This window comes from Heptranchias perlo, chromosome 13 (genome assembly GCF_035084215.1).
Source record: "Heptranchias perlo isolate sHepPer1 chromosome 13, sHepPer1.hap1, whole genome shotgun sequence".
Classification (NCBI taxonomy): domain Eukaryota; kingdom Metazoa; phylum Chordata; class Chondrichthyes; order Hexanchiformes; family Hexanchidae; genus Heptranchias; species Heptranchias perlo.
Genome location: NC_090337.1, coordinates 25,249,966 through 25,265,615, shown reverse-complemented (window position 1 = coordinate 25,265,615; position 15,650 = coordinate 25,249,966). Strand labels below are relative to the sequence as shown.

At 38.9% G+C, this 15,650-nt stretch overlaps 2 protein-coding genes across 9 annotated transcripts in view; both read right to left on the bottom strand.

Moving 5' to 3' along the window:
- The window catches only part of rpl35a (ribosomal protein L35a), a 290,790-nt gene that overhangs the window by 40,921 nt on the left and 234,219 nt on the right, over nt 1-15,650 (bottom strand). The window lies entirely within an intron of this gene.
- Nucleotides 312-15,650, bottom strand: part of lrch3 (leucine-rich repeats and calponin homology (CH) domain containing 3) — a 124,492-nt gene continuing 109,153 nt past the window's right edge. For 7 of the 8 annotated variants that reach the window (XM_067995169.1, XM_067995172.1, XM_067995170.1 and 4 more), the window contains 2 exons: nt 14,405-14,482; nt 6,654-8,303 (listed from right to left, as the gene is read on the bottom strand). In XM_067995169.1, coding sequence (XP_067851270.1) covers nt 8,097-8,303; nt 14,405-14,482 — 285 coding nt within the window. In that variant the 3' untranslated portion in view covers nt 6,654-8,096. Of the gene's footprint in view, nt 4,376-6,653; nt 8,304-14,404; nt 14,483-15,650 lie in introns of those variants that run through there. The other variant, XM_067995171.1, reaches the window with a different exon arrangement.

Here is a 15,650-nt window from a genome sequence, read left to right as displayed (position 1 = left end):
TTTGTGAGCTTTTCATTGTGTGCATATGCAGCTTTGAGTTATAAATTCATGTTCAATAGAAAGTAAATTACAAATGCCGATTCTTGACCCCGATAAAGCCGCTGGGAGGAAATCTTAATTCTAGTCCGCAGCTAAATCTGGGCCAGAGTGTTAAGATTTTTCCAATACACTACAGTGAATCAGTGTCCTTACTTTTGCAAGCTTTTTTCATTTCCAAAAATAAGTGAATATGCATTCAGTAGTTTTGTAATGAGGAAAGGACTATGATACTATCCGAAGGAAAAAACAGTAGAACACGCACATCTTCAGGCTAATTCTAATGTACAGTGTTTATTCATCACAAAAGCCTCATAAACATATGCTGTATGTTATACATATGTACAAAGGAAACAGTTACAGCAAAGCTGGGAGTTGACAAACACGCCTTTTCTTTTTACATGACAAATATCTACACAATATAATCAAAGCCAAGGTCTCCACGTTTTCAGTACAAGTCTACCATAGAAAACAGTTTAAACACAATACATATCCAGTCTCTCTCCAGCTGTAAAAATACACACATGAAACAGATCTAATTGCTCTCTGCAGAGGAACTATAATATTTATATAATTTTTAAAAGGAGAAAATTGTGCACGTAAAACATCCAATACTGTGTACAAATGACCATACTGAGAGCAGCGACAATACCAAATGTATTTACACAGTGTACAAATGAAAGACAAACAAGAATTATACTGAACACACAGTAGCCCATGCATGTTCACAACAGACTTAAGTACTGGTTCCAGGCAGCTACAGAAGTGGAGTTTTCTTCCTTGTACATTACTTTGTTCCCACATGAGTCAGTTTCAATCTGTTTCAGCTCAAAAGGCTGACAGCAGTAAAGTAAGTCAACTCAAACTGATGCACCTCAGTTCATTTCAAAAGATTGTATGAATACACATCCATCCTGGTATCAAAGAGGTTCCAACCCTGAACCAAATTATTTTCAAAGGTCAATGTGAATTCTCATTGATTAAACGTGAATTTTCCTGCTGAATAGGAGTTAATTAGGCACTTAACATTTCACAATTATTTCTGGTAGTGGCACATAAGAGAAATCTTCACGATTTGGACAGCTGCATTTTTACAATTTGCAATTTTTGAATTAGAGGTCTGAAACAATGGAAAATATATCAATACACAGCAAAAGCACATCAGAACATCTTCAAATGTTTACAGGACTCTGTGCTTCTTGGGTAGATGCAAGCAACAAGATACAATAAATTTACTTAGAAACTGGAATACAACTGAAGAGTCCCTCAAGAAATTCTCATCTGATCAAACTATAATGCAGTATGATATTTGCCACATATTTTTAAAATATTCTTACCATTAACTTCTCTTGTGAAATTATCACCGTTTCCATTAGATGAATGTGTTCTCAATGAAGTGACATGTTTGTACATGAATACAGAATAATAAATAGAAAAGATCACAATGTTGGAACAAGATCTGAGCCCATATATGATTTTCTTCATTTTGCCCAAATGAGTGATGATCAAAACTACACTAGTTTTCTGAAAACTCGCCCATTTCATAGAAGAGATTTGTAACTTACTTGTATGGGAATGGTAAAGATAAATGAAACAAATGCCTTCTTAAACCAGTACTATCAATGGTTCCTCCAAGTTAAGTTTACCAAAAGAATGATAAAATGAGCTGCCCAAACTCAAGATTCTATCTTGTACCATTTACTATGAATTTAGGATGAGCTTTACTTCAAATTGAGGGAATATGAATTCTGGTCTTAAGTCATTACTGGTACATTGCCAGGTTTGATGAGTGCACCAAACTCCCCTCTGCTGCTTCTCCTATATTTTGAGTTGTAATTTTTCACCTTTTATTTTCCTGTTACTGTTATTCTCAAGTCAAAAATTAACCCCCCCTCCCCCAGCTCACTGTAACACAATCAGGGAATATAATCCAAATAATGTTTTCCCATGCTGGACTACAAATCAAAGGTTCATTTTAAAACATGCTCTATTCCTCGCTCTGTTCCTTACCCCTGCCTGCCTCCACCAAATAAAAAGTAACATTTTTTTTCAGTTGTTTCCTCACTTGAGTCTGGCTTTATAGGATGTGTTACTGGGTTGGAATCAGGCCCACAAACAAATGGCTACTGTCTCAGAAAGATGTAATTCAAGCTGTCCAGATCACCTAGCTATTTCAGATACTATCTGTGAACAAGAATTATGTACTTTTCTGCCTAGCAGGTTTTAAGGAGAAGAAAAATGGCTGGGGTAAACTACTGTAAGTGAAGTGGGCTTGTACAGCTTAGTTGTACAATGTGAATGATTTTAACCTGGTCCTGCGTTGTTTTCAACTCAGATCAAAGTAACTTATAAAAGGTCAATCCCGTTTCTACCAATCAGATACTGGTTAGTAGACTTGAATGACAAAAAATGGAAACTTAAGTAACAATATCATAAAAACATACAGTATAACAAAATCAGAACAGTATAATTTGAAACAAAGCTGTACTCTGAGGGATGTGAATATAAAAACTAGAACACATGGAATGTATTTACACAAAAAGGAAAGTGCAGGCAAAACTCCACCTGTTCAGGTCATAAGTTGAAAAAAAAACAGAATTCCCTCCTGCTAGCTACCTAAACGGCACCTAAAAACCATCCCAAGCTTTAAGTAAAAAAAACACACTGAAATGTTAAAAGAAATCACTTTGGTAAAGATTATGACAAAAGTTTGGTGTTAGCATCCAAGTGGTTTAAAAATGGATTATAAGGATAATTCAATCATATGCAAGTTTGAACATTTTAGGTTTACAATCATTACTAGTGTACATTTAAGTTTAAATAGAGATTACACTATGAGAAACAGTGGACACACAATTTATTCCTTAAGTAAGGAAACTCTCAAGTCATAGCCCACAACCAATTAAGTCATAAAAGGATGGATAAGTGCTCATATAAAACTGACAAGGACTCTGTATCCCACTATTTCTCACTGCATATTCAGTTTATACTATCAATAAAAACATAGACACATAAATTAACAAGAATGTAGTGGAAGGTACTATAATTCATGTAGAAAGCCTACACTCAGACAGTTAGGTTTCTTTCTGATGCCATGAAGTTGACTGACCATCATCAATGTGACTTCATGATAAAGTGCTATTCACTACATTACTCAAGTACAGCTGAGCAACCAGGGGTTATTTCGTGGTTGTATTATACTTGTGTGCTATGAATAAATAGATACACAATGTATACTCAATAAACATAATCTAACAAATATGGATAGTAAATTCTAGAAGCCACAATTAAATCATTTAGATAGGTTAAAAAAAACTGCATACATGAAGCCAATGGAAAGAAAATCTATGTGATAGTGCTTGAAAATATATAACCAGGTCAAAGAAAACCCTGCAACAAAATCTGGAACAATTCATACAGCACTGATCCATTTAAAAGTAGTCAGTGCATAATTTCTAGAAATGGACTTCTAGAAACACCATGTAACATTCCCTTATAAGAACCTGTACAGTGTTCAGTGGGGTTCAGCTACCGGTGAAATACACCATTTCTAAAAAAAAGCTGCTGACTGGATTTTCATGTACTGTGCAACTTCTCAGTATTTCCTACCAGATAGTGAATATGCAATGTTAAAAGAATCTTTTTCTTACACCTCGAGAGCTTCTGCTGCTGGTTGTGAATTTTTTACTCCTATTTACGTCTGGAAATCAAACTAAAATTGTACTATTACGTCTAACTTTATTGTGAATTTCTTATTCCTCTTTACGTTTCAGATTGTACTGACTATTCAAGTTAAATTCTATCTTACTGGCCACCAGGAAAACATTGAACTACGTCAAATTAGAAATCCAATGCATAGTTGAGCTACTCACTAGATAAAGTCATGAAGGGCGATTTCTTGATCTAGTTCCTGGGCCTGTCAATAAGCCTACTCCATGCAGTGTACGGCCATTTTAAATGCTACTATGAAAACTATTCAGGTTATGATACTCAAGTTGGAAAACAAATGGAGTGGTGCCTTTTTTGGAAATGGAACAGAATGGAGGGATCAAAAAAGTCATGTTTAGCAACTGGCTGATAGAACTGACAAGTCAGAAAGTCACCATGCAGATGCTAAAGAAGAGTGTGATAAATATGATCACCATGGAGAGCAACTTGGAGCATATTCTATTGTGCTGTTACAGTATTTCCTGGGTGAGGTGCCCATCACTTGTCGTCTCTAGACAGTTGATAAATGGTGCTGTTTGGTAGGGGCGAGCTCAAGCAGAGTTTCTATAGTCACCGCTACCTGTGCCAGTCCTTTCTCTTCTAGAATGTGAAGGGGCAGACATAATCGATCCTAAACAAAATGAAAAAAGAGAAAGGGAGGGGAATAAAAAAAGAGGGGAGAAAAACAAAATTAACAAATGACATACATGTAAAAAGATAAAACTTAAAAAAATGGAAGACCTGAGAAACGAAATGACAATATAAGACATAAAAATTAACTTGTGAACACTAACTGCTTGCGTACAAATGAATTGATGGAAGTAGACGAGCAGCAACAAAGTGGGAGGAGGGCGGGGGGGCGGTTGCAGTTGCCAATGGTAACTTCAAGAGTCCATCCCTAACCAATCCTACCAACAAAACTTTAACCTCACGCACTAACTCTGATCTCCATGCACCTGATCCACAATGTGACTGACGTGATGAAAGTGCAGAAAAGCAATAAAATTGTATTTTGCTCTAAGCTGGGTGATTTTTCGATGCGCATTTACATTCCCAACTTCAATGAAAGTAAAAAGTATTGCTGCATGTGTGAGGAAAGATAAAAAAAATTTAAATGGTGTTGGGTTAGGGTTGATTAAAATAATTAGTTGACCCTCTTGCCCACATGCAAGATGTTAAATTTAGCAATTATAGTGATGCGTGAGTAAAATTCCTATTTAAAATTAGAAGGCAGCAAATAGATGTCCAGGATGAATCTCAATGTTAATTCATGCCAGACTTATCTGCAGAATGCATTACACAGAAAATAACTTTGTATAGTAAGAACAGGTAGGACCTGGACTAAAATATCAAGTAGTGATCCAGACTGTCAAGGTTATCCATCGTAAGACCAGTTGAAAATTTATTATTCATGCCTTTCCTAATCAGTTAAGAAAAATGACAGACTCAGTGTTAAAATATGTAAAAACTACTGTATGGTTAAATCATTTCTAGCAATCTTGGTTTTATATAAATACTGCACAATAATTTAATAAAATCAATTAAGTAGAAAAATAATCCTCGGAAAAAGTTGACAAAAAACATGTGGTATGAATCCATAATTTTTCGCTACGAAGAAATACTTTAAAGCTCCTTAATGAATTGGTTTTATATTTTTATCAGTAGCGTATCTCCTCATTGTTAAATGAAAAACCAATATGAATTGGAAAAGTCATCGAAAAGCAAATGTTTTGGTCAGGAGATTTCTATATATAAACTTCTTTTTCTGTAGACAATTTTTCATAAATTAAAAAGTTGTATTTTAAAAAACTAATTTAAACAGTTTATAGATTCCCACCTGCCATATTACATAAAACCAACATAAATCTTGTGTGAATCCTCATGTGAGTCCTTATTACTCCCTCAGAATCATTTGAATTTTAAATACTTTTCAATTCTTTAGAAAATTGATACTTTTTATGACAGAATATTGTCTGCTGTTTCTTCAAAGTTAGCCAATCTCAGTCAAACAGCAACAGAGATGCTAGAATCGATCTCAGAGATTGGGCTAAAAATGAAAAATAAATCAGACCAACATTCCCACTCTTGATTTCTATTCTGCTGGAAATGAATGCATGTGGACAGTGGGTGCAGAAAGGACTTGGTTCAAGCTTTGATGGTCCCCTATGTTTGAATATCCTGCTGACACTCACTGTCTAGTCTCACACGGGAACAACCACCATCTGGGCAAGGTTCTCGAGGGTGGGCACCACCATTTGAACCATACCCTACAGGGGTGGGGATACAAAGGGCAAAATTTGGAGAAATGCATTTAATTATAAAAATGGCTTGTGCCCTTTTGGCAATCATTTCCGTAGGTCTCAATTAATGCCTCACATCATTGGACATTGTGGTGCACAAATCATAATTGTAGTATTTCTTACACTTGCTTTTTAGCAAAAAGTTACAGGCTGGTTTCATCTTTGGTACAGAGCATGGGTAAGACTTGGTGTGATTAAGTGTATGAAGTAGATTTGGATGGAAGAAATAAAGTCAGATCTGGTACAACTATTTCTGGCCACCATAAAATTACTTTCAGCCATCAAATTTCAGATGCTAGTCGCCACTAACTTTAGTACAATATCCATTGGTCTGAATACTGAATGTGAAAATTTGAAGGCCTATTTAGCAAAACATATACCTTCTTTATTGCTGTGCAAGAAAATAACCGGTTAAATAAGCATAAATGAATTAATGAACAAAGTTAGTTGGAAGTCGGTTATGAAAATCATCTACTCACACAAAAAATGTTGTGCTTGACCGTTAAAGATGCAGTAACACTTGGTTTATACAACATCAAGCAAGACAAGGCATTATATAAAAAGCAAGACTTTCTTTTCAAGATTTGTGATATCAAATATCATCAACTTTAATGTTTCATTGCAAAGGAAAAAGGAGGCCGTTCAACTTTGTATCAGTGAGGTAATTTTTTTCTGAGAAAATAGTGCTTAAATCACAAGATATCAAAAATGTCAAAAAAAAATTACGGTATTAATTATGTATTTGGATAGGTGAGGTACCTGTCCCTGAGAAAAGTGAGCAAGTTCTACAATTTACAAAACACAAGGGTTCTGTAGTGGAAGGCTTTGTCTATTCCCACATGAGCCAATCCATACTACATTAATTTTGATTATGTTCTCTGTTGTACAACGTTAAGCTGAATGACATGGACATCATTTACTTCCGGAGAACGGGTGGAAATTGTTCCACAACAGTCTGCGTTTGCTAATCTGTTTTCTAAGGTGGTGAAACATTAACTATGGGGGCATGACCAAAGGCAGATAGTGATTACACTTGATCTATACAAAAATTAAACATAGATTTTTAAAAATCAATTCTGTTCTCTGAAATAAACAAAACAATAAGATTATTTTATTGCTACTGAAACTATCCATCCTTGCTATGGGTTTTAATTGAATTATTCAGCAGTTTTAGTTTAACAGTAATATATATGTAGTAGTATTACTGCAGTGAAGGCAGGGACACGACATGTGTTGTAGACTTAATTTCTTCCACATGTTCACAAGTGCAAAGTAGATTCACAGTACACGAAGATAATCAATACCTCTGCAACCACCAACTTCTGCACTAGCCACCCTGAAAAAGCACAGCAGGTGAAAGCTGACTGGCTGAAGGATAGGATTAACAACTTGATGTTAACAGAATAGATTCAGCCACAGGCAGTTAAACATATTCAAAAGAAACCAGTGTTTGGTAGGCCAGTTAAAAATGGAAATTTTTTTGAAGGCATTAAAGCACTTTCCACCTCTGGGAGCTGAGGTGTAGTCCAGGAAGGGGGTCGAAAGTCTCACTAATGTTAACAGTAACAGCTTGATCCATTTCCTATCAGACAACAGGTCCTTAGAACTAGCCCCAACAAAAGTGTAAATACCAGCCTTGTTTTTTTTTGGGAATATTTTAATCTGATTTAACAAATTAGTCACAAAGTGTTTCTGATGGCATGACAATCATTTAAAGAGCTTTTTAGTTAGAACAGCTTATAATGTCAGCCAAGAATGCACAAACTTTTCAGTCAAACAGTGGGTCTATGGAGTGGAGTGAATACGAGTTTAAAAAAAAAGTGGAGTCTTGACTTCAAAATCTGTTAAATGTCAAGAGAAATGGTATGAAGGCACTGTGAATGGCTTCTGTTCCAAAATTTTAGGAGTCTGAGCATAGATCTCTATTAAAAATAATCTCATGACTGTACTTGGAAACATTTTCTATGGAATTTTTTCAACTAAGGCCAATAATACAGAGCACTTTGTACAGTCTCTCTCTCCCCTTGCCCTTAAACATACTTTCTCTTCTAATCAGAACACAGTGACCCAATGGTACAGAGCAAAAAGCAGAAGCATCACATTGATGTAAAAGAGAGCAAAGCCTGCAAGCTGGCCACCAGAGAGAGGGGCGAGAACGGGACTGGTTATGCTTGCTCCCAAAGTCAGTAGCATGTCAACCGTCTTTTGAGTGCTGAGGAGGTTGGCTTGGAGCACATCAGATGAAGAGCAAAGGTCATCCTTCCAATGTTTCAGTGAGTGCAGGAGAGAAACGATAGAGAAAAATTAGTTGAGAAAAATCAGCATGCAACATCTACTTAGAATTACTTTTATCTTTGCCCCATTTCAGACCTGTGCACAGTAAACACAGGATGCAAAATTAATTTCAAAAGTCAGTATCCAGTTTAAAGGGAGCATTAATTTTAAATATAGTTTCCGATTACCAGCTGCCCTCATCTTTCCCTCCTTGTTGTGGGAGATTTTCATAGAGTCGCACCGTGATTCGTGGATTTAACGTTTGAAAATCTATTAGACCATTTATTTCAATTTACCAAGGCAGTTTAAGTGAAAAAAATTTACAGAGTTGAACTTCTGTGCAGTAGAAATTGAAACGGGTTGCTGCTGCTCTTTTTAAACTATATCCTTATATCCAAATTAGAGTTTGAGCACTAGGACAGACCAGTTACTGTGGTCGTTACAGAACTGGTTTCAATCTCCGATCTTGGCTGCATCATGAGTGCCCACTTGCCGCTGCTGGGGCATTTTTAGTTGCCAGCCAGACTGTGTTGTGGAACACCACATGTCAGGTACTGCATTGTAGAAGAAGCAGGGAAAGGAAAGACTGAGAAATGCTCATTTCTCTTTTCTTCTTGCCCCTACTGCAAAAGTAATGATTGTAACAGTTAATAAAAGTAATGGAATGGAAACTCCTAAATTCCTCTCTGGAAAAAGTGTTTGGAAGATAAGAGGCTTTATGGTGAGAAGGAAGAGTTTAATTAAGGCTAGGGTAAAAGATGAATGCAATCATCAGTTGAACATCATGTCTATAGAAAGGTAGTCTTAATTAGATTTTTAAAAATGGTTTGAAGTTTTAATGTGTTATAATTTTCACAGAATAAACAAAAGTTACTGCTGCTAGGTGCAAACTTTGCATATGAAAACTGTTCTGTTAGCACTTCTGCATCTGATTTCCGACAAAGTGAGTAGCAATGAGTAGACTCCAGGGAGAGGATTTCAGAGGGATAGTGACTTGGACACCTGATAGCAGCTCGCTGCAAAGAAGACTAGGTACAGGCCGGCAAGGAAGTCACCCTCCTTTCCTGTGACAGGGAACATGATACAGAGGAAGTTAAAAGGGGGAAACAATATTTTTACCTCACACTCTCTTGTTTTATTTATGAAAAACATTCACTTGATTCCAGCTTTTGTGATCCACTTGAAACTTTGCTGCTCAATGTTTAAATGCTAAATATTTAACATTTACAACCACTATTATGATTTTAATTTTTACAGCACATTTTTGAGCAAGACCCAATAAGAATCACCGACGAACAATTTAAGACTCTAGCGAATCTTAGGAATGTAGCATATTATTTCAAATTAATAAAAACATTGGTGATAAACTGTTATAAGGATGGATACTGTCTTTTAACGTTTATGGCAACATTAAACAGGAATTTAGACCAGATCAATATATATATATATTTAACAAAAGCATGAAGGAATGGGGCACAATGCTCGGACATAAGAGGATGATTTGAAATCATAAACCACAAGTGTTTCGTGAACATTCTCCGAATCCTTTGAGTTAATTATAATATGTTGTTTATGATAAATTTTAAGTGCATTTATATAATTACTCTACTGTTATCCAATTGTGATGCACACTGGCAGAGGAGGTTTTAGAGTTTAATCGCATAAGGAGTTGAGGATTACAGCACTGTGCAATGAGTATTAGGGTACAAGGTTAATTTCTGTAGTTTGCAGGTTAGTCGATACACAGTATGTGGTCACAGAATTTTTACAACAATTATTAAGTTTATTCTCTCTCTATACATACATACTAGAAGATCTCCCACAGCATTGCTCATGGTGATTCACAAGATATGCTGTTTTAGTCCAATGGGGGTATGATCAACAAAGTGGGACAGGGAAAGTGTTACAGGACGTAACAGTGAAAATTACAGGAAATGCACACTATACACTGGATATTCAATATATAGCCTGCATAACACTATTTTGGTTGTTCTTGGTCTGAGCTGTTCTATTCTCTCAGTTGAAGCGGGTTGTATGTATGTGAAATTTCTAATTTGAGAGAACATTATGTTCAATATGCTGTCATGCCCAATCACAGCGTCAAAAATGTTACAGAAAGCAGAAATATTATGATCTGATCTAAATACTTTCAAAGTGTGTTAAGTTATAATTTGTTAGAGAATTGAAAGCTTTTTCAGCACATGCAGGTATATATGCAGGCAAAAGATTCATCAGGTCACCCGCCGTAAAACTCTATTAACCCCCTCACACCCCCCTTCCCACCTCTCCACCCCCCACCAAAAATAAAATTCAAACTTGATAGGAGACCCAGGCCACTGAAAACACAGAATATTGAAGTGAGAGAAATCCTCATAAGACTTGAAAATCCAATTTTAGATCAGAAATTCACAGCTTCCAAGCAGTTTATTTTAACAGAAAAATTAAATATTTTGATAAAAGACCTGTCAAAGAAGCAGACATATAAAGACAAAATTGTAATCAGTAAATTTGGATGCTTTACATTTAGAATACACAGTGCACACCAACGCCAGTTCCAGAATTCAATAATGCAGCTTAGAAATTGCTTGGTTATAGCTAAACATTGTTTTTTTTTAAAAAAAAGACTCGTTAAGGCATAATTAATGTCTCAGATTTATGGTTTTCATGGAATAATGGATGGAGTCACAAAATTAATTCCCAAAACTATAGTAAAAATCCTAGAAACCCATATAATTAAAAACAAAATTCAATTTATTCAGTCACTTCAAATCAATGTTCTAATTGTAAATAGATTCAATCACACAACTCAACCCCCAAAACACCAAAAACCTTAGAATCCGAAATAATAAAACTGAATGTTAATTCACTCACTTAAAATCAGTAGCCCTGGCCATAGAGGCTAATTAAAATTCAACATTAACTCCACATCAAAGCAGAAATAACAGCAACTACAAGACCTCCTGCAGTGTTGCTCACAGTCCCAATATCAGGGAGGGAGAATTTGAGCACTGGAGATGGTATGATAGGGGAGCTGGTCATAGTGGGGGAGGGGCAGTTTTCAGGGCAGAGGCTGTCAGCTGCAATATTGGAAAGAGGTACTGGATTTGGAACTGCAGATTTCAGCACAGATCTCAATAAATGGGAAGAATCTGAGATGAAGCACTTGGGGTTAGCTTGAGGAGATGGGAAAGAGTGGGAGCTGGAGCTCTTAGGAAGGGCATGGGATGTGGGCATCGCTGGTGTGGCCGGCATTTATTGCCCATCCCTAATTGCCCTTGAGAAGGTGGTGGTGAGCCGCCTTCTTGAACTGCTGCAGTCCATGTGGTGAAGGTCCTCCCAAAGCACTGTTAGGAAGGGAGTTCCAGGATTTTGACCCAGCAACAATGAAGGAACGGCGATATATTTCCAAGTCGGGATGGTGTGTGACTTGGAGGGGAACGTGCAGGTGGTGTTGTTCCCATGTACCTGCTGCTCTTGTCCTTCTAGGTGGTAGAGGTTGCGGGTTTGGGAGGTGCTGTTGAAGAAGCCTTGGCGAGTTGCTGCAGTGCATCCTGTGGATGGTACACACTGCACAGCCACTGTGCGCTGGTGGTGAAGGGAGTGAATGTTTAGGGTGGGGGATGGGGTGCCAATCAAGTGGGCTGCTTTGCCCTGGATGGTGTCGAGCTTCTTGAGTGTTGTTGGAGCTGCACTCATCCAGGCAAGTGGAGGGTATTCCATCACACTCTTGACTTGTGCCTTGTAGATGGTGGAAAGACTTTGGGGAGTCAGGAGGTGAGTCACTCGCCGCAGAACACCCAGTCTCTGACCTGCTCTTGTAGCCACAGTATTTATATTCCAGTTAAGTTTCTGGTCAATGGTGACCCCCAGGATGTTGATGGTGGGCATTCGGCGATGGTAATGCCATTGAATGCCAAGGGGAGGTGGTTAGACTCTCTTGTTGGAGATGGTCATTGCCTAGCACTTCTCTGGCGCAAATGTTACTTGCCACTTATCAGCCCAAGCCTCTCTGTTGTCCAGGTCTTGCTGCATGCGGGCTCGGACTGCTTCATTATTTGAGGGGTTGCGAATGGAACCGAACACTGTGCAATCAGCGAACATCCCCATTTCTGACCTTATGATGGAGGGAAGGTCATTGATGAAGCAGCTGAAGATGGTTGGGCCTAGGACACTGCCCTGAGGAACTCCTGCAGCAATGCCCAGGGGCTGAGATGATTGGCCTCCAACAACCACTACCATCTTCCTTTGTGCTAGGTATGACTCCAGCCACTCGAGAGTTTTCCCCCTGATTCCCATTGACTTCAATTTTACTAGGGCTCCTTGGTGCCACACTCGGTCAAATACTGCCTTGATGTCAAGGGCAGTCACTCTCACCTCACCTCTGGAATTCAGCTCTTTTTTGTCCATGTTTGGACCAAGGCTGTAATGAGGTCTGGAGCCGAGTGGTCCTGGCGGAACCCAAACTGAGCATCGGTGAGTAGGTTATTGGTGAGTAAGTGCCGCTTGATAGCACTGTCGATGACACCTTCCATCACTTTGCTGATGATTGAGAGTAGACTGATGGGGCGGTAATTGGCCGGATTGGATTTGTCCTGCTTTTTGTGGACAGGACATACCTGGGCAATTTTCCACATTGTCGGGTAGATGCCATTGTTGTAGCTGTACTGGAACAGCTTGGCTAGAGGCGCAGCTAGTTCTGGAGCACAAGTCTTCAGCATTACAGCCAGGATATTGTCAGGGCCCATAGCCTTTGCTGTGTCCAGTGCACTCAGCCGTTTCTTGATATCACATGGAGTGAATCGAATTGGCTGAAGACTGGCTTCTGTGATGGTGGGGATATCGTCCACTCGGCATTTCTGGCTGAAGATGGTTGCAAACGCTTCAGCCTTGTCTTTTGCACTCAAGTGCTGGACTCTGCCATCATTGAGGATGGAGATGTTTGCAGAGCCTCCTCCTCCCGTTAGTTCTTTAATTGTCCACCACCATTCACAACTCGATGTGGCAGGACTGCAGAGCTTTGAGCTGATCCGCTGACTGTGGAATCGCTTAGCTCTGTCTATAGCATGTTGCTTCCGCTGTTTAGGATGCATGTAGTCCTGAGTTGTAGCTTCACCAGGTTGGCACCTCATTTTTAGGTATGCCTGGTGCTGCTCCTGGCATGCCCTTCTACACTCATTAAACCAGGGTTGATCCACTGGCTTGTTGGTAATGGTAGAGTGAGGAATATGCTGGGCCATGAGGTTATAGATTGTGCTGGGATACAATTCTGCTGCTGCTGATGGCCCACAGCGCCTCATGGATGCCCAGTTTTGAGCTGCTAGATCTGTTCTGAATCTAACCCATTTGGCACGGTGGTAGTGCCACACAACACGTTGGATGGTGTCCTCAGTGTGAAGACGGGACTTTGTCTCCACGAGGGCTGTGCGGTGGTCACTCCTACCAATACTGTTATGGACAGATGCATTTGCGACAGTTAAGATTGGTGAGGACAAGGTCAAGTAAGTTTTTCCCTCGTGTTGGTTTGCTCACCACCTGCCGCAGGCCAAGTCTGGCAGCTATGTCCTTCAGGACTCGGCCACCTCGGTCAGTAGTGGTGCTACCGAGCCACTCTTGGTGATGGACATTGGAGTCCCCCACCCAGACTACATTCTGTGCTCTTGCTACCCTCAGTGTTTCCTCCAAGTGGTGTTCTACATGGAGGAGGATTGATTCATCAGCTGCGGGAGGGCGGTAGGTGGTAATCAGCAGGAGGTTTCCTTCCCCATGTTTGACCTGATGCCATGAGATTTCATGGTGGAGCTGGAGTATTTGGGGTAAGTCCTGGGAGTGAGGGGACCAGGGTTTGAGCAGTAAGCAGGGATAGAGAACGGGCAGAGTGGTTAAAATGCTTGAGTTGGAGTCACAGTGGTGTACATAGGTTGAAATCTTTTTCCAAAGATCTGATTGGTATCATGTGTTTAGCCCGTGCCAAATCAGCAGTGTTAGAGGCTCACTACAGTGGTAGAATCAATCGTGTAATAGCATTGATACAAGATTTTTAAATAATAGACATGAAATAACCCATTGCAATATAGAAGCATACATACCTGTGGTACACCAATTCTCTTACAAGCCTCTAGGAAGTTCTCCACATTTCGTCTGCATTTTGCCATTGTAAGTTTGGGCTGCAACCAGAAATGGAAAAAGCAAGTAAACTTAGTCAAGGAACAGTATGTGGTAGTGAGGGCAGGAGGGGACTGGAAAAAGGATGAGGTGGGGGAGAAAAATTCATCGAGAAGCAATCCTAAAATTCAAATCAATCCTTGCAATTATAGTCACGCGGGAAACAGCAAAGCAGTTCTCATCATGAGTTGATCTCACCAAGCTTTGAGATACCAGATCAACTTCTCGGATCTTCTAGCTGAAATCTCATTATGCATTATTAATTATAAAAAGATTTGATTACACTTTTCGTTGGAGATTCTTTAAAACAGGTATTGTTAAACAGCAACAATACACTAAAGGGAGCCCTGGAGAATGTACCTCAGTGAGCAAGTCAATGTCATTAGCAGAGGAGGAAAGGGAAATAACAACAACTTGCATTTATATAGCGCCTTTAACGTAGTGAAACATCCCAAGGCACTTCACAGAAGCGATCAAACAAAATCTGATACCGAGCCACATAAGGAGATATTAAGACAAGTAGCTTGGTCAAAGAGGCAGGTTTTAAGGAGTGTTTTAAAGGACAAGAGAGAGGTAGAGAGGCAGAGGGGTTTGGGGAGGGAATTCCAAAGTTGGAAAGTAAAGAAAAACATTGTTAGACTTATATTTTAATTTGATTAAAATTACTGAAAAATACTAGTGTGATGCCACTGATAGCCTGGTACTAAAATCAGCACATCTGATGTATTAATCTCAACAAACACAGCAGTGCTTAAAACAAGTGAAAACTTATTGGCTAGTGAAGCTATGTGGATTTTCTATAATTTAATTTTCTTTTTTCTCCCCTCTTGAACACGCACGCACTGTTCCACAAACACTAGCAACCCCTCCAGCACATCACCTAAGTGCCCATGTAAACCCAAGCAATGATTATTAGCTGGTTATTTGATTACACAACCAAACCTAATCCTATCTAAAAGTCTGCACACAACACACACACAAAGTCTCTCTCTCTATATATCTATCTTCAGCAGGAGTCACCTGGCCCACAGATGCTGAGGTCAACCGTAGTGCTCCCTATCCTATGCCAACTTAATTAGTACAGACCAGGCAATCTTCGCATGTTTCTGATCATTCTGGTTTACCATAAAGTACATTCACCTATTGGATCATCAGGGGAACTAAGAATTA